Genomic DNA, 18,261 nt, shown 5'->3' with positions numbered 1-18,261 from the left:
TAGGGAGCGAGAGAGAGAGAGAGAGGCAGGGAGCGAGAGAGAGAGAGAGAGGCAGGGAGCGAGAGAGAGAGAGAGAGGCAGGGAGCGAGAGAGAGAGAGAGAGGCAGGGAGCGAGAGAGAGAGAGAGAGGCAGGGAGCGAGAGAGAGAGAGAGGCAGGGAGCGAGAGAGAGAGAGAGAGGCAGGGAGCGAGAGAGAGAGAGAGAGGCAGGGAGCGAGAGAGAGAGAGAGGCAGGGAGCGAGAGAGAGAGAGAGGCAGGGAGCGAGAGAGAGAGAGAGGCAGGGAGCGAGAGAGAGAGAGAGGCAGGGAGCGAGAGAGAGAGAGAGGCAGGGAGCGAGAGAGAGAGAGAGGCAGGGAGCGAGAGAGAGAGAGGGGCAGGGAGCGAGAGAGAGAGAGGGCAGGGAGCGCGAGAGAGAGACGGGCAGAGAGCGCGAGAGAGAGACGGGCAGAGAGCGCGAGAGAGAGACGGGCAGAGAGCGCGAGAGAGAGACAGGCAGAGAGCGCGAGAGAGAGACAGGCAGAGAGCGCGAGAGAGAGACAGGCAGAGAGCGCGAGAGAGAGACAGGCAGAGAGCGCGAGAGAGAGACAGGCAGAGAGCGCGAGAGAGAGACAGGCAGAGAGCGCGAGAGAGAGACAGGCAGAGAGCGCGAGAGAGAGACAGGCAGAGAGCGCGAGAGAGAGACAGGCAGAGAGCGCGCGAGAGAGACAGGCAGAGAGCGCGAGAGAGACAGGCAGAGAGCGCGAGAGAGACAGGCAGAGAGCGCGAGAGAGACAGCAGAGAGCGCGAGAGAGACAGGCAGAGAGCGCGAGAGAGACAGGCAGAGAGCGCGAGAGAGACAGGCAGAGAGCGCGAGAGAGACAGGCAGAGAGCGCGAGAGAGACAGGCAGAGAGCGCGAGAGAGACAGGCAGAGAGCGCGAGAGAGACAGGCAGAGAGCGCGAGAGAGACAGGCAGAGAGCGCGAGAGAGACAGGCAGAGAGCGAGAGAGAGACAGGCAGAGAGCGAGAGAGAGACAGGCAGAGAGCGAGAGAGAGAGACAGGCAGAGAGCGAGAGAGAGAGAGACAGGCAGAGAGCGAGAGAGAGACAGGCAGAGAGCGAGAGAGAGACAGGCAGAGAGCGAGAGAGAGACAGGCAGAGAGCGAGAGAGAGACAGGCAGAGAGCGAGAGAGAGACAGGCAGAGAGCGAGAGAGAGACAGGCAGAGAGCGAGAGAGAGACAGGCAGAGAGCGAGAGAGAGACAGGCAGAGAGCGAGAGAGAGAGAGTTGGAGAGGCGGGCAGGCAGAGAGAGAGAGAGAGAGAGAGAGGCAGAGAGAGAGGCGGGCAGGCAGAGAGAGAGAGAGAGAAGCAGGCAGAGAGAGAGAGAGAGAAAGAGGGGCAGGCAGAGAGCGAGAGAGAGCGAGAGAGCGAGAGACAGGCAGAGAGAGAGAGAGAGAGGCAGAGAGAGAGAGAGAGAAAGAGGGGCAGGCAGAGAGTGAGAGAGAGCGCGAGAGCGAGACAGGCAGAGAGAGCGCGAGAGCGAGACAGGCAGAGAGAGCGCGAGAGCGAGACAGGCAGAGAGAGCGCGAGAGCGAGACAGGCAGAGAGAGCGCGAGAGCGAGACAGGCAGAGAGAGCGCGAGAGCGAGACAGGCAGAGAGAGCGCGAGAGCGAGACAGGCAGAGAGAGCGCGAGAGCGAGACAGGCAGAGAGAGCGCGAGAGCGAGACAGGCAGAGAGAGCGCGAGAGCGAGACAGGCAGAGAGAGCGCGAGAGCGAGACAGGCAGAGAGAGCGCGAGAGCGAGACAGGCAGAGAGAGCGCGAGAGCGAGACAGGCAGAGAGAGCGCGAGAGCGAGACAGGCAGAGAGAGCGCGAGAGCGAGACAGGCAGAGAGAGCGCGAGAGCGAGACAGGCAGAGAGAGCGCGAGAGCGAGACAGGCAGAGAGAGCGCGAGAGCGAGACAGGCAGAGAGAGCGCGAGAGCGAGACAGGCAGAGAGAGCGCGAGAGCGAGACAGGCAGAGAGAGCGCGAGAGCGAGACAGGCAGAGAGAGCGCGAGAGCGAGACAGGCAGAGAGAGCGCGAGAGCGAGACAGGCAGAGAGAGCGCGAGAGCGAGACAGGCAGAGAGAGCGCGAGAGCGAGACAGGCAGAGAGAGCGCGAGAGCGAGACAGGCAGAGAGAGCGCGAGAGCGAGACAGGCAGAGAGAGCGCGAGAGCGAGACAGGCAGAGAGAGCGCGAGAGCGAGACAGGCAGAGAGAGCGCGAGAGCGAGACAGGCAGAGAGAGCGCGAGAGCGAGACAGGCAGAGAGAGCGCGAGAGCGAGACAGGCAGAGAGAGCGCGAGAGCGAGACAGGCAGAGAGAGCGCGAGAGCGAGACAGGCAGAGAGAGCGCGAGAGCGAGACAGGCAGAGAGAGCGCGAGAGCGAGACAGGCAGAGAGAGCGCGAGAGCGAGACAGGCAGAGAGAGCGCGAGAGCGAGACAGGCAGAGAGAGCGCGAGAGCGAGACAGGCAGAGAGAGCGCGAGAGCGAGACAGGCAGAGAGAGCGCGAGAGCGAGACAGGCAGAGAGAGCGCGAGAGCGAGACAGGCAGAGAGAGCGCGAGAGCGAGACAGGCAGAGAGAGCGCGAGAGCGAGACAGGCAGAGAGAGCGCGAGAGCGAGACAGGCAGAGAGAGCGCGAGAGCGAGACAGGCAGAGAGAGCGCGAGAGCGAGACAGGCAGAGAGAGCGCGAGAGCGAGACAGGCAGAGAGAGCGCGAGAGCGAGACAGGCAGAGAGAGCGCGAGAGCGAGACAGGCAGAGAGAGAGCGAGAGCGAGACAGGCAGAGAGAGAGCGAGAGCGAGACAGGCAGAGAGAGAGCGAGAGCGAGACAGGCAGAGAGAGAGAGAGAGAGAGAGAGAGAGAGGGGCAGGCAGAGAGCGAGAGAGGGGCAGGCAGAGAGCGAGACAGGCAAAGAGCGAGACAGGCAGAGAGAGCGAGAGAGAGGCAGGCAGAGAGAGCGAGAGAGGGGCAGGCAGAGAGAGGCAGAGACAGGCAGAGAGAGGCAGAGAGAGGCAGAGAGAGGCAGAGAGAGGGAGAGAGAGGCAGAGAGAGAGGGAGAGAGAGGCAGAGAGAGGCAGAGAGAGAGGGAGAGAGAGGCAGAGAGAGAGGGAGAGAGAGAGGGAGAGAGAGAGGGAGAGAGAGAGGGAGAGAGAGGCAGAGAGAGAGGGAGAGAGAGGCAGAGAGAGAGGGAGAGAGAGGCAGAGCGCGAGAGGGGGGCAGGCAGAGCGCGAGAGGGGGGCAGGCAGAGCGCGAGAGGGGGGCAGGCAGAGCGCGAGAGGGGGGCAGGCAGAGCGCGAGAGGGGGGCAGGCAGAGCGCGAGAGGGGGGCAGGCAGAGCGCGAGGGGGGGGCAGGCAGAGCGCGAGGGGGGGGCAGGCAGAGCGCGAGGGGGGGGCAGGCAGAGAGCGAGAGAGGGCCAGGCAGAGCGAGAGCGAGAGAGAGCCAGGCAGAGCGAGAGCGAGAGAGAGCCAGGCAGAGCGAGAGCGAGAGAGAGCCAGGCAGAGCGAGAGCGAGAGAGAGCCAGGCAGAGCGAGAGCGAGAGAGAGCCAGGCAGAGCGAGAGCGAGAGAGAGCCAGGCAGAGCGAGAGCGAGAGAGAGCCAGGCAGAGCGAGAGCGAGAGAGAGCCAGGCAGAGCGAGAGCGAGAGAGAGCCAGGCAGAGCGAGAGCGAGAGAGAGCCAGGCAGAGCGAGAGCGAGAGAGAGCCAGGCAGAGCGAGAGCGAGAGAGAGCCAGGCAGAGCGAGAGCGAGAGAGAGCCAGGCAGAGCGAGAGCGAGAGAGAGCCAGGCAGAGCGAGAGCGAGAGAGAGCCAGGCAGAGCGAGAGCGAGAGAGAGCCAGGCAGAGAGAGAGCCAGGCAGAGAGAGAGCGAGAGAGAGCCAGGCAGAGCGAGAGAGAGCGAGAGACAGGCAGAGCGAGAGCGAGCGAGAGACAGGCAGAGCGAGAGCGAGCGAGAGACAGGCAGAGCGAGAGCGAGAGAGAGCCAGGCAGAGCGAGAGCGAGAGCGAGAGAGAGCCAGGCAGAGAGAGAGCGAGAGAGAGACAGGCAGAGCGAGAGAGAGACGGGCAGAGCGAGCGAGAGACGGGCAGAGCGAGCGAGAGACGGGCAGAGCGAGCGAGAGACGGGCAGAGCGAGCGAGAGACGGGCAGAGCGAGCGAGAGACGGGCAGAGCGAGCGAGAGACGGGCAGAGCGAGCGAGAGACGGGCAGAGCGAGCGAGAGACGGGCAGAGCGAGCGAGAGACGGGCAGAGCGAGCGAGAGACGGGCAGAGCGAGCGAGAGACGGGCAGAGCGAGCGAGAGACGGGCAGAGCGAGCGAGAGACGGGCAGAGCGAGCGAGAGACGGGCAGAGCGAGCGAGAGACGGGCAGAGCGAGCGAGAGACGGGCAGAGAGAGCGAGAGCGAGAGACGGGCAGAGAGAGCGAGAGCGAGAGACGGGCAGAGAGAGCGAGAGACGGGCAGAGAGAGCGAGAGGGGCAGAGAGAGCGAGAGGGGCAGAGAGAGCGAGAGCGAGAGGGGCAGAGAGAGCGAGAGCGAGACGGGCAGAGAGAGCGAGAGCGAGACGGGCAGAGAGAGCGAGAGCGAGACGGGCAGAGAGAGCGAGAGCGAGACGGGCAGAGAGCGAGAGCGAGAGACGGGCAGAGAGCGAGAGAGAGAGACGGGCAGAGAGCGAGAGAGAGAGACGGGCAGAGAGCGAGAGAGAGAGACGGGCAGAGAGCGAGAGAGAGAGACGGGCAGAGAGCGAGAGAGAGAGACGGGCAGAGAGCGAGAGAGAGAGACGGGCAGAGAGCGAGAGAGAGAGACGGGCAGAGAGCGAGAGAGAGAGACGGGCAGAGAGCGAGAGAGAGAGTTGGAGAGGCGGGCAGGCAGAGAGAGAGAGAGAGAGGCAGAGAGAGAGGCGGGCAGGCAGGCAGAGCGCGAGAGAGGGGCAGGCAGAGCGCGAGAGAGGGGCAGGCAGAGCGCGAGAGAGGGGCAGGCAGAGCGCGAGAGAGGGGCAGGCAGAGCGCGAGAGAGGGGCAGGCAGAGCGCGAGAGAGGGGCAGGCAGAGCGCGAGAGAGGGGCAGGCAGAGCGCGAGAGAGGGGCAGGCAGAGCGCGAGAGAGGGGCAGGCAGAGCGCGAGAGAGGGGCAGGCAGAGCGCGAGAGAGGGGCAGGCAGAGCGCGAGAGAGGGGCAGGCAGAGCGCGAGAGAGGGGCAGGCAGAGCGCGAGAGAGGGGCAGGCAGAGCGCGAGAGAGGGGCAGGCAGAGCGCGAGAGAGGGGCAGGCAGAGCGCGAGAGAGGGGCAGGCAGAGCGCGAGAGAGGGGCAGGCAGAGCGCGAGAGAGGGGCAGGCAGAGCGCGAGAGAGAGAGAGAGACAGGCAGAGCGCGAGAGAGAGAGAGAGACAGGCAGAGCGCGAGAGAGAGAGAGAGACAGGCAGAGAGCGAGAGAGAGAGAGACAGGCAGAGAGCGAGAGAGAGACAGGCAGAGAGCGAGAGAGAGACAGGCAGAGAGCGAGAGAGAGAGACAGGCAGAGAGCGAGAGAGAGAGACAGGCAGAGAGCGAGAGAGAGAGACAGGCAGAGAGCGAGAGAGAGACAGGCAGAGAGCGAGAGAGAGACAGGCAGAGAGAGAGAGAGAGAGGCAGAGAGAGAGAGGCAGAGAGAGAGGCGGGCAGGCAGAGAGAGAGAGAGAGAGAGAGAAAGAGGGGCAGGCAGGCAGGCAGGGAGAGAGAGAGACAGAGAGAGAGACAGAGAGAGAGACAGAGACAGAGACAGAGAGAGAGACAGAGACAGAGACAGAGACAGAGACAGAGACAGAGACAGAGAGAGAGACAGAGACAGAGACAGAGACAGGCAGAGAGAGAGAGGGAGAGGCAGGCAGAGAGAGAGAGGGAGAGGCAGGCAGAGAGAGAGAGGGAGAGGCAGGCAGAGAGAGAGAGGGAGAGGCAGGCAGAGAGAGAGAGGGAGAGGCAGGCAGAGAGAGAGAGGGAGAGGCAGGCAGAGAGAGAGAGGGAGAGGCAGGCAGAGAGAGAGAGGGAGAGGCAGGCAGAGAGAGAGAGGGAGAGGCAGGCAGAGAGAGAGCGGGAGAGGCAGGCAGAGAGAGAGCGGGAGAGGCAGGCAGAGAGAGAGCGGGAGAGGCAGGCAGAGAGAGAGCGGGAGAGGCAGGCAGAGAGAGAGCGGGAGAGGCAGGCAGAGAGAGAGCGGGAGAGGCAGGCAGAGAGAGAGCGGGAGAGGCAGGCAGAGAGAGAGCGGGAGAGGCAGGCAGAGAGAGAGCGAGAGACAGGCAGAGAGAGAGCGAGAGACAGGCAGAGAGAGAGCGAGTGACAGGCAGAGAGAGAGCGAGTGACAGGCAGAGAGAGAGCGAGTGACAGGCAGAGAGAGAGCGAGTGACAGGCAGAGAGAGAGCGAGTGACAGGCAGAGAGAGAGAGCGAGAGACAGGCAGAGAGAGAGAGAGCGAGAGACAGGCAGAGAGAGAGAGCGAGAGACAGGCAGAGAGAGAGAGCGAGAGACAGGCAGAGAGAGAGAGCGAGAGACAGGCAGAGAGAGAGAGCGAGAGACAGGCAGAGAGAGAGAGCGAGAGACAGGCAGAGAGAGAGAGCGAGAGACAGGCAGAGAGAGAGAGCGAGAGACAGGCAGAGAGAGAGAGCGAGAGACAGGCAGAGAGAGAGAGCGAGAGACAGGCAGAGAGAGAGCGAGAGACAGGCAGAGAGAGAGCGAGAGACAGGCAGAGAGAGAGCGAGAGACAGGCAGAGAGAGAGAGCGAGAGACTGGCAGAGAGAGAGAGCGAGAGACTGGCAGAGAGAGAGAGCGAGAGACTGGCAGAGAGAGAGAGCGAGAGACTGGCAGAGAGAGAGAGCGAGAGACTGGCAGAGAGAGAGAGCGAGAGAAAGAGGGGCAGGGAGAGAGCGCGAGAGATAGACAGGCAGAGAGGGAGCGAGAGCGAGACAGGCAGAGAGAGAGCGAGAGCGAGACAGGCAGAGAGAGAGCGAGAGCGAGACAGGCAGAGAGAGAGCGAGAGCGAGACAGGCAGAGAGAGAGCGAGAGCGAGACAGGCAGAGAGAGAGCGAGAGCGAGACAGGCAGAGAGAGAGCGAGAGCGAGACAGGCAGAGAGAGAGCGAGAGCGAGAGAGGCAGAGAGAGAGCCAGGCAGAGAGAGACAGGCAGAGAGAGAGCCAGGCAGAGAGAGAGCGAGAGCGAGCCAGGCAGAGCGAGCGAGCGAGCCAGGCAGAGCGAGCGAGCGACAGGCAGAGCGAGCGAGCGACAGGCAGAGCGAGCGAGCGACAGGCAGAGCGAGCGAGCGACAGGCAGAGCGAGCGAGCGACAGGCAGAGCGAGCGAGCGACAGGCAGAGCGAGCGAGCGACAGGCAGAGCGAGCGAGCGACAGGCAGAGCGAGCGAGCGACAGGCAGAGCGAGCGAGCGACAGGCAGAGCGAGCGAGCGACAGGCAGAGCGAGCGAGCGACAGGCAGAGCGAGCGAGCGACAGGCAGAGCGAGCGAGCGACAGGCAGAGCGAGCGAGCGACAGGCAGAGCGAGCGAGCGACAGGCAGAGCGAGCGAGAGACAGGCAGAGCGAGCGAGAGACAGGCAGAGCGAGCGAGAGACAGGCAGAGCGAGCGAGAGACAGGCAGAGCGAGCGAGAGACAGGCAGAGCGAGCGAGAGACAGGCAGAGCGAGCGAGAGAGCGAGAGACGGTCACAGAGAGCGAGAGAGCGAGAGACGGGCAGAGAGAGCGAGAGCGAGAGAGACGGGCAGAGAGAGCGAGAGCGAGAGAGACGGGCAGAGAGCGAGAGAGAGACGGGCAGAGAGCGAGAGAGAGACGGGCAGAGAGCGAGAGAGAGACGGGCAGAGAGCGAGAGAGAGACGGGCAGAGAGCGAGAGAGAGACGGGCAGAGAGCGAGAGAGAGACGGGCAGAGAGCGAGAGAGAGACGGGCAGAGAGCGAGAGAGAGACGGGCAGAGAGCGAGAGAGAGACGGGCAGAGAGCGAGAGAGAGAGTTGGAGAGGCGGGCAGGCAGAGAGAGAGCGAGAGCGAGAGAGAGGCAGAGAGAGAGCGAGAGCGAGAGAGAGGCAGAGAGAGAGCGAGAGCGAGAGAGAGGCAGAGAGAGAGCGAGAGCGAGAGAGAGGCAGAGAGAGAGCGAGAGCGAGAGAGAGGCAGAGAGAGAGCGAGAGCGAGAGAGAGGCAGAGAGAGAGCGAGAGCGAGAGAGAGGCAGAGAGAGAGCGAGAGCGAGAGAGAGGCAGAGAGAGAGCGAGAGCGAGAGAGAGGCAGAGAGAGAGCGAGAGCGAGAGAGAGGCAGAGAGAGAGCGAGAGCGAGAGAGAGGCAGAGAGAGAGCGAGAGCGAGAGAGAGGCAGAGAGAGAGCGAGAGCGAGAGAGAGGCAGAGAGAGAGCGAGAGCGAGAGAGAGGCAGAGAGAGAGCGAGAGCGAGAGAGAGGCAGAGAGAGAGCGAGAGAGAGACAGGCAGAGAGAGAGCGAGAGAGAGCCAGGCAGAGAGAGAGCCAGGCAGAGAGAGAGCGAGAGAGAGCCAGGCAGAGAGAGAGCCAGGCAGAGAGACAGCGAGAGAGAGAGAGAGACGGGCAGAGAGAGAGAGAGAGAGAGACGGGCAGAGAGAGAGCGAGAGAGAGACGGGCAGAGAGAGAGCGAGAGAGAGACGGGCAGAGAGAGAGCGAGAGAGAGACGGGCAGAGAGAGAGCGAGAGAGAGACGGGCAGAGAGAGAGCGAGAGAGAGACGGGCAGAGAGAGAGCGAGAGAGAGACGGGCACAGAGAGAGCGAGAGAGAGACGGGCACAGAGAGAGCGAGAGAGAGACAGGCAGAGAGAGAGACAGGCAGAGAGAGAGACAGGCAGAGAGAGAGACAGGCAGAGAGAGAGACAGGCAGAGAGAGAGACAGGCAGAGAGAGAGCGAGAGAGAGACAGGCAGAGAGAGAGCGAGAGAGAGCCAGGCAGAGAGAGAGCGAGAGAGAGCCAGGCAGAGAGAGAGCGAGAGAGAGCCAGGCAGAGAGAGAGCGAGAGAGAGCCGGGCAGAGAGAGAGCCGGGCAGAGAGAGAGCCGGGCAGAGAGAGAGCCGGGCAGAGAGAGAGCCGGGCAGAGAGAGAGCCGGGCAGAGAGAGAGCCGGACAGAGAGAGAGCCGGGCAGAGAGAGAGCCGGGCAGAGAGAGAGCCGGGCAGAGAGAGAGCCGGGCAGAGAGAGAGCCGGGCAGAGAGAGAGCCGGGCAGAGAGAGAGCCGGGCAGAGAGAGAGCCGGGCAGAGAGAGAGCCGGGCAGAGAGAGAGCCGGGCAGAGAGAGAGCCGGGCAGAGAGAGAGCCGGGCAGAGAGAGAGCCGGGCAGAGAGAGAGCCGGGCAGAGAGAGAGCCGGGCAGAGAGAGAGCCGGGCAGAGAGAGAGCCGGGCAGAGAGAGAGCCGGGCAGAGAGAGAGCCGGGCAGAGAGAGAGCCGGGCAGAGAGAGAGCCGGGCAGAGAGAGAGCCGGGCAGAGAGAGAGCCGGGCAGAGAGAGAGCCGGGCAGAGAGAGAGCCGGGCAGAGAGAGAGCCGGGCAGAGAGAGAGCCGGGCAGAGAGAGAGCCGGGCAGAGAGAGAGCCGGGCAGAGAGAGAGCCGGGCAGAGAGAGAGCCGGGCAGAGAGAGAGCCGGGCAGAGAGAGAGCCGGGCAGAGAGAGAGCCGGGCAGAGAGAGAGCCGGGCAGAGAGAGAGCCGGGCAGAGAGAGAGCCGGGCAGAGAGAGAGCCGGGCAGAGAGAGAGCCGGGCAGAGAGAGAGCGAGAGAGAGAGAGAGCCGGGCAGAGAGAGAGCGAGAGAGAGAGAGAGCCGGGCAGAGAGAGAGCGAGAGAGAGAGAGAGCCGGGCAGAGAGAGAGCGAGAGAGAGAGAGAGCCGGGCAGAGCGAGAGAGAGAGAGAGACGGGCAGAGCGAGAGAGAGAGAGAGACGGGCAGAGCGAGAGAGAGAGAGAGACGGGCAGAGCGAGAGAGAGAGAGAGACGGGCAGAGCGAGAGAGAGAGAGAGACGGGCAGAGAGAGAGCGAGAGAGAGACGGGCAGAGAGAGAGCGAGAGAGAGACGGGCAGAGAGAGAGCGAGAGAGAGACGGGCAGAGAGAGAGCGAGAGACGGGCAGAGAGAGAGCGAGAGACGGGCAGAGAGAGAGCGAGAGACGGGCAGAGAGAGAGCGAGAGACGGGCAGAGAGAGAGCGAGAGACGGGCAGAGAGAGAGCGAGAGACGGGCAGAGAGAGAGCGAGAGACGGGCAGAGAGAGAGCGAGAGACGGGCAGAGAGAGAGCCGGGCAGAGAGAGAGCCGGGCAGAGAGAGAGCCGGGCAGAGAGAGAGACGGGCAGAGAGAGAGACGGGCAGAGAGAGAGACGGGCAGAGAGAGAGACGGGCAGAGAGAGAGACGGGCAGAGAGAGAGACGGGCAGAGCGAGAGACGGGCAGAGCGAGAGCGAGAGACGGGCAGAGCGAGAGCGAGAGACGGGCAGAGCGAGAGCGAGAGACGGGCAGAGCGAGAGCGAGAGACGGGCAGAGCGAGAGCGAGAGACGGGCAGAGCGAGAGCGAGAGACGGGCAGAGCGAGAGCGAGAGACGGGCAGAGCGAGAGCGAGAGAGACGGGCAGAGAGAGAGCGAGAGAGACGGGCAGAGAGAGCGAGAGAGACGGGCAGAGAGAGAGCGAGAGAGACGGGCAGAGAGAGAGCGAGAGAGACGGGCAGAGAGAGAGCGAGAGAGACGGGCAGAGAGAGCGAGAGAGACGGGCAGAGAGAGCGAGAGAGACGGGCAGAGAGAGCGAGAGAGACGGGCAGAGAGAGCGAGAGAGACGGGCAGAGAGAGCGAGAGAGACGGGCAGAGAGAGCGAGAGAGACGGGCAGAGAGAGCGAGAGAGACGGGCAGAGAGAGCGAGAGAGACGGGCAGAGAGAGCGAGAGAGACGGGCAGAGAGAGCGAGAGAGACGGGCAGAGAGAGCGAGAGAGACGGGCAGAGAGAGCGAGAGAGACGGGCAGAGAGAGCGAGAGAGACGGGCAGAGAGAGCGAGAGAGACGGGCAGAGAGAGCGAGAGAGACGGGCAGAGAGAGCGAGAGAGACGGGCAGAGAGAGCGAGAGAGACGGGCAGAGAGAGCGAGAGAGACGGGCAGAGAGAGCGAGAGAGACGGGCAGAGAGAGCGAGAGAGACGGGCAGAGAGAGCGAGAGAGACGGGCAGAGAGAGCGAGAGAGCGAGAGAGACGGGCAGAGAGAGCGAGAGAGCGAGAGAGACGGGCAGAGAGAGCGAGAGAGAGAGAGAGACGGGCAGAGAGAGCGAGAGAGAGAGAGAGACGGGCAGAGAGAGCGAGAGAGAGAGAGAGACGGGCAGAGAGAGCGAGAGAGAGAGAGAGACGGGCAGAGAGAGCGAGAGAGAGACGGGCAGAGAGAGCGAGAGAGAGACGGGCAGAGAGAGCGAGAGAGAGACGGGCAGAGAGAGCGAGAGAGAGACGGGCAGAGAGAGCGAGAGAGAGAGAGAGACGGGCAGAGAGAGCGAGAGAGAGAGAGAGACGGGCAGAGAGAGCGAGAGAGAGACGGGCAGAGAGAGCGAGAGAGAGACGGGCAGAGAGAGCGAGAGAGAGACGGGCAGAGAGAGCGAGAGAGAGACGGGCAGAGAGAGCGAGAGAGAGACGGGCAGAGAGAGCGAGAGAGAGACGGGCAGAGAGAGCGAGAGAGAGACGGGCAGAGAGAGCGAGAGAGAGACGGGCAGAGAGAGCGAGAGAGAGACGGGCAGAGAGAGCGAGAGAGAGACGGGCAGAGAGAGCGAGAGAGAGACGGGCAGAGAGCGAGAGAGAGACGGGCAGAGAGCGAGAGAGAGACGGGCAGAGAGCGAGAGAGAGACGGGCAGAGAGCGAGAGAGAGACGGGCAGAGAGCGAGAGAGAGACGGGCAGAGAGCGAGAGAGAGACGGGCAGAGAGAGCGAGAGAGAGACGGGCAGAGAGAGCCAGAGAGAGACGGGCAGAGAGAGCGAGAGAGAGACGGGCAGAGAGAGCGAGAGAGAGACGGGCAGAGAGAGCGAGAGAGACGGGCAGAGAGAGCGAGAGAGACGGGCAGAGAGAGCGAGAGAGACGGGCAGAGAGAGCGAGAGAGACGGGCAGAGAGAGCGAGAGAGACGGGCAGAGAGAGCGAGAGAGCGAGAGAGACGGGCAGAGAGAGCGAGAGAGACGGGCAGAGAGAGCGAGAGAGACGGGCAGAGAGAGCGAGAGAGACGGGCAGAGAGAGCGAGAGAGACGGGCAGAGAGAGCGAGAGAGCGAGAGAGACGGGCAGAGAGAGCGAGAGAGCGAGAGAGACGGGCAGAGAGAGCGAGAGAGAGAGAGAGACGGGCAGAGAGAGCGAGAGAGAGAGAGAGACGGGCAGAGAGAGCGAGAGAGAGAGAGAGACGGGCAGAGAGAGCGAGAGAGAGACGGGCAGAGAGAGCGAGAGAGAGACGGGCAGAGAGAGCGAGAGAGAGACGGGCAGAGAGAGCGAGAGAGAGACGGGCAGAGAGAGCGAGAGAGAGACGGGCAGAGAGAGCGAGAGAGAGACGGGCAGAGAGAGCGAGAGAGAGACGGGCAGAGAGAGCGAGAGAGAGACGGGCAGAGAGAGCGAGAGAGAGACGGGCAGAGAGAGCGAGAGAGAGACGGGCAGAGAGCGAGAGAGAGACGGGCAGAGAGCGAGAGAGAGACGGGCAGAGAGCGAGAGAGAGACGGGCAGAGAGCGAGAGAGAGAGAGACGGGCAGAGAGCGAGAGAGAGAGAGACGGGCAGAGAGCGAGAGAGAGAGAGACGGGCAGAGAGCGAGAGAGAGACGGGCAGAGAGCGAGAGAGAGACGGGCAGAGAGCGAGAGAGAGACGGGCAGAGAGCGAGAGAGAGACGGGCAGAGAGCGAGAGAGAGACGGGCAGAGAGCGAGAGAGAGACGGGCAGAGAGCGAGAGAGAGACGGGCAGAGAGCGAGAGAGAGACGGGCAGAGAGCGAGAGAGAGACGGGCAGGCAGAGAAAGAGAGAGAGAGAGGCAGGCAGAGAAAGAGAGAGAGAGAGGCAGGCAGAGAAAGAGAGAGAGAGAGGCAGGCAGAGAAAGAGAGAGAGAGAGGCAGGCAGAGAAAGAGAGAGAGAGAGGCAGGCAGAGAAAGAGAGAGAGAGAGGCAGGCAGAGAAAGAGAGAGAGAGAGGCAGGCAGAGAAAGAGAGAGAGAGAGGCAGGCAGAGAGAGAGAGAGAGGCAGGCAGAGAGAGAGAGAGAGGCAGGCAGAGAGAGAGAGAGAGGGGCAGAGAGAGAGAGAGGGGCAGAGAGAGAGAGAGAGGGGCAGAGAGAGAGAGAGAGGGGCAGAGAGAGAGAGAGAGGGGCAGAGAGAGAGAGGGGCAGAGAGAGAGAGGGGCAGAGAGAGAGAGGGGCAGAGAGAGAGAGGGGCAGAGAGAGAGAGGGGCAGAGAGAGAGAGGGGCAGAGAGAGAGAGGGGCAGAGAGAGAGAGGGGCAGAGAGAGAGAGGGGCAGAGAGAGAGAGGGGCAGAGAGAGAGAGGGGCAGTCTGAGAGAGAGAGAGATAGAGAGAGATAGAGAGAGATAGAGAGAGATAGAGAGAGATAGAGAGAGATAGAGGGACAGAGAGAGAGAGAGAGAGAGAGAGAGAGAGAGAGAGAGAGAGAGAGAGAGAGAGAGAGAGAGTGTGTGAGTGGCAGTCATAGACAGAGTGTGGGGGAGGCAGTCAGAGAGAGAGAGTGTGAGAGGCAGTGAGAGAGAGAGAGAGAGAGAGAGAGAGAGAGAGAGGGGATTCAACAAGTGAGGTCGCCGAGTGTTTATGGGGCACGGGAGAAGTTTCCGATGGTGTTCGCACATTCCCTTCTCCAATGTCTTTATCCCTTACCTGTGCGTGAAAGAGCGAGAGAGTCCGTGATGTGTGGAGAGGTATCAGCACCCGCAGTAGGAACTGCTTGTGTTCGGCTTTCAGGGGAAGTGCAAAGCCATTGATGATGCTGCGGGGAAAAGGAACAAAGCAACGTCCTTTTAATATTGGAGAATATTTCCGATCGGACGCAGCTCCAGCCGACCGCCAGCGTAGTTAACATCCCACAGTGTTAAACAAAAACCATTGCTTCGAACTTTAAAGGGGGGGGTGGTGGGGTGGGGGGGGGGGGTGGGGGGGAGCTGGGTTTAATCATGAGCCTCACCCCCTGCAGAGCAAGCCACCCGCAGGGCTGAACCCAGCCAATTCACAGCCTCAGTGGTATAACTCTGCTCCTGAAGAGCTTCACCCCCCGCCGGCCCTGCCTCCCCCGACCGTCAGGTCACGACCTGTCGGTGTCCAGGGATATCGGGCAGCCGAGAAACTTCAGTGGGATGTCTGGATCGTTTGTGGAGCAGCTCTCACCTCCCCAGGATCTCCAGCAGCTCTGCCACTCCGTTGAAGTGTTCAGACTCGTATATAAACCTTGGGAAAGAACAGATTACAGTGAGACACAATTCAACTGGCACTGAGACATCATGCACTGTGTGTATTGGTGACGCCCTCGCTCATTCCCAATATGTACGACTGACAGACACACATGCAGACGTGTAAAGGGGCACGGGTCTGTGTTTGTGTCGTGCAGACCCCCACCTGCCAACAATGAGGCATATTAACTTTGTCATAGGAACATTGATTTTAAACTGTTGCTGGAGTGAGGAGATCACTAAACAGATCAGCCATGGCTGGAAGAAAACATTTACATAGTAACAGACTGTGCTTGTGGAGACAAAGGACCATTCCTTGACACATTCAACCCACGATGGACTTTGATCACCAGACACTGAAGGTGAGGAAGCTCACATTCCAGGATCACTGCTAAGATGGCCGAATCCGCAAACAGACGTGGTCAGACCTGCTAGTCACATGACTAACGTGCTGGGCAACCTTAGTTTTTTTTGAATTGTGCAGACAATTCGAGAGAGAGAGAGAGAGAGAGAGAGAGAGAGAGAGAGAGAGAGAGAGAGAGAGAGAGAGAGAGACACTGTTGCTCCTGGACTGAGAAGACCTCTCCTGTCTGCTCCCATCTCCTCCTCACTCCAAATCCAATGAAGACCTGAACCACAGGAGAGAAAAGTCTCCTCCATCAAACAAGGTTTAAGAATACCAGGTCCCAACGAAAAGCAAGATCTATCTACAATCAAGGTCTCTACAGCGAGCTCGAAGAACTTAACCAAAACCATCTTCAGATATTGCCTCAAACTTTTCCACTTTATTTCTTCTGCTCTTTTCTGTCTCTATCTGCATGTGTGTTTATCGCGTATGCATGCTAATGTTGGCGCTAACCAAATTAGAGTTAAGTTTAACAAAGTTCAACCGTTCTTCTTTAAACTTAAGAAAACCTGTTTGGCTGGTTTCTTTGCCTTACAATTGTAAAGCGATGAACAAGGATCCACTAAGGGGGTTCGGAGAGGGAACCGTAGACCCCTTTCCCACCTGGGCATAAAAATTTCACACACACACACGCGCGCGCACACGCACAATCACACAGTGGTGGGATAGAGGAAGTTGCAATGGTGGAGTGGGGGACTGGATGAGGAGCAGGGAAAGGCTCCTCCCTCGGCACTGGGCAGGCGTGAGTCAGAGAGCCACTTGTTCCAGTGCTGCTTGACAGATCCCTGTGGGGCTCCGTTGTCTGCCAAGGACAGAGTTTGGAAATACAAGTGTGCTGGGCTGCTCAAAGATAGGACGGGGTATGATCAGGAGCACAGCTAGCTGCGGGGGAGCAGGGATCCGGGGAGTGGAGGCTGCGGGGGGAGCAGGGGATCCGGGGAGTGGAGGCTGCGGGGGGGATCCGGGGAGTGGAGGCTGCGGGGGGCGCAGGGGATCCGGGGAGTGGAGGCTGCGGGGGGGATCCGGGGAGTGGAGGCTGCGGGGGGAGCAGGGGATCCGGGGAGTGGAGGCTGCGGGGGGAGCAGGGGATCCGGGGAGTGGAGGCTGCGGGGGGAGCAGGGGAGTGGAGGCTGCGGGGGAGCAGGGGATCCGGGGAGTGGAGGCTGCGGGGGGAGCAGGGGATCCGGGGAGTGGAGGCTGCGGGGGGAGCAGGGGATCCGGGGAGTGGAGGCTGCGGGGGGAGCAGGGGATCCGGGGAGTGGAGGCTGCGGGGGGAGCAGGGGAGTGGAGGCTGCGGGGGAGCAGGGGATCCGGGGAGTGGAGGCTGCGGGGGGAGCAGGGGATCCGGGGAGTGGAGGCTGCGGGGGGAGCAGGGGATCCGGGGAGTGGAGGCTGCGGGGGGAGCAGGGGATCCGGGGAGTGGAGGCTGCGGGGGGAGCAGGGGATCCGGGGAGTGGAGGCTGCGGGGGGAGCAGGGGATCCGGGGAGTGGAGGCTGCGGGGGGAGCAGGGGATCCGGGGAGTGGAGGCTGCGGGGGGAGCAGGGGATCCGGGGAGTGGAGGCTGCGGGGGGAGCAGGGGATCCGGGGAGTGGAGGCTGCGGGGGGAGCAGGGGATCCGGGGAGTGGAGGCTGCGGGGGGCGCAGGGGATCCGGGGAGTGGAGGCTGCGGGGGGCGCAGGGGATCCGGGGAGTGGAGGCTGCGGGGGGAGCGGAGGCTGCGGGGGGAGCGGGGGGATCCGGGGAGTGGAGGCTGCGGGGGGGATCCGGGGAGTGGAGGCTGCGGGGGGGGATCCGGGGAGGGGAGGCTGCGGGGGGGGATCCGGGGAGGGGAGGCTGCGGGGGGAGCGGAGGCTGCGGGGGGAGCGGAGGCTGCGGGGGGAGCGGAGGCTGCGGGGGGAGCGGGGGGATCCGGGGAGTGGAGGCTGCGGGGGGGATCCGGGGAGTGGAGGCTGCGGGGGGGGATCCGGGGAGGGGAGGCTGCGGGGGGGGATCCGGGGAGGCTGCGGGGGGGGATCCGGGGAGGGGAGGCTGCGGGGGGGGATCCGGGGAGGGGAGGCTGCGGGGGGGGGATCCGGGGAGGGGAGGCTGCGGGGGGGGGATCCGGGGAGGGGAGGCTGCGGGGGGGGATCCGGGGAGGGGAGGCTGCGGGGGGGGATCCGGGGAGGGGAGGCTGCGGGGGGGGATCCGGGGAGGGGAGGCTGCGGGGGGGGATCCGGGGAGGGGAGGCTGCGGGGGGGGATCCGGGGAGGGGAGGCTGCGGGGGGGGATCCGGGGAGGGGAGGCTGCGGGGGGGGATCCGGGGAGGGGAGGCTGCGGGGGGGGATCCGGGGAGGGGAGGCTGCGGGGGGGGATCCGGGGAGGGGAGGCTGCGGGGGGGGATCCGGGGAGGGGAGGCTGCGGGGGGGGATCCGGGGAGGGGAGGCTGCGGGGGGGGATCCGGGGAGGGGAGGCTGCGGGGGGGGATCCGGGGAGGGGAGGCTGCGGGGGGGGATCCGGGGAGGGGAGGCTGCGGGGGGGGATCCGGGGAGGGGAGGCTGCGGGGGGGGATCCGGGGAGGGGAGGCTGCGGGGGGGGATCCGGGGAGGGGAGGCTGCGGGGGGGGATCCGGGGAGGGGAGGCTGCGGGGGGGGATCCGGGGAGGGGAGGCTGCGGGGGGGGATCCGGGGAGGGGAGGCTGCGGGGGGGGATCCGGGGAGGGGAGGCTGCGGGGGGGGATCCGGGGAGGGGAGGCTGCGGGGGGGGATCCGGGGAGTGGAGGCTGCGGGGGGGATCCGGAGAGTGGAGGCAGCGGGGGGAGCAGGGATCCGGGGAGTGGAGGCAGCGGGGGGAGCAGGGATCCGGGGAGTGGAGGCAGCGGGGGGAGCAGGGATCCGGGGAGTGGAGGCAGCGGGGGGAGCAGGGATCCGGGGAGTGGAGGCAGCGGGGGATCCGGGGAGTGGAGGCTGCGGGGGGATCCGGGGAGTGGAGGCTGCGGGGGGATCCGGGGAGTGGAGGCTGCGGGGGGATCCGGGGAGTGGAGGCTGCGGGGGGATCCGGGGAGTGGAGGCTGCGGGGGGATCCGGGGAGTGGAGGCTGCGGGGGGATCCGGGGAGTGGAGGATGCGGGGGGATCCGGGGAAGTGGAGGATGCGGGGGGATCCGGGGAAGTGGAGGATGCGGGGGGATCCGGGGAAGTGGAGGCTGCGGGGGGATCCGGGGAAGTGGAGGCTGCGGGGGGATCCGGGGAAGTGGAGGCTGCGGGGGGATCCGGGGAAGTGGAGGCTGCGGGGGGATCCGGGGAAGTGGAGGCTGCGGGGGGATCCGGGGAAGTGGAGGCTGCGGGGGGATCCGGAGAGTGGAGGCAGCGGGGGGAGCAGGGATCCGGGGAGTGGAGGCAGCGGGGGGAGCAGGGATCCGGGGAGTGGAGGCAGCGGGGGGAGCAGGGATCCGGGGAGTGGAGGCAGCGGGGGGAGCAGGGATCCGGGGAGTGGAGGCA

General features: G+C 64.1%; 1 protein-coding gene across 1 annotated transcript in view; it reads right to left on the bottom strand.

Annotated features, from left to right (window-relative positions):
- Window positions 1-18,261, bottom strand: part of ppp2r5b (protein phosphatase 2, regulatory subunit B', beta) — a 96,452-nt gene that overhangs the window by 17,447 nt on the left and 60,744 nt on the right. Inside the window, exons 6-7 of the mRNA XM_068021679.1 lie at window positions 14,319-14,378; window positions 13,815-13,923 (exon numbers count right to left, since the gene is read on the bottom strand). Coding sequence (XP_067877780.1) covers window positions 13,815-13,923; window positions 14,319-14,378 — 169 coding nt within the window. The remainder of the gene's footprint in view (window positions 1-13,814; window positions 13,924-14,318; window positions 14,379-18,261) is intronic.

The sequence above is a fragment of the Heterodontus francisci genome, chromosome 44, assembly GCF_036365525.1.
Source record: "Heterodontus francisci isolate sHetFra1 chromosome 44, sHetFra1.hap1, whole genome shotgun sequence".
In the NCBI taxonomy this organism is placed as follows: domain Eukaryota; kingdom Metazoa; phylum Chordata; class Chondrichthyes; order Heterodontiformes; family Heterodontidae; genus Heterodontus; species Heterodontus francisci.
The sequence above is the reverse complement of the archived record's forward strand: the minus strand, read 5'-3'. Positions and strand labels throughout refer to the sequence as shown.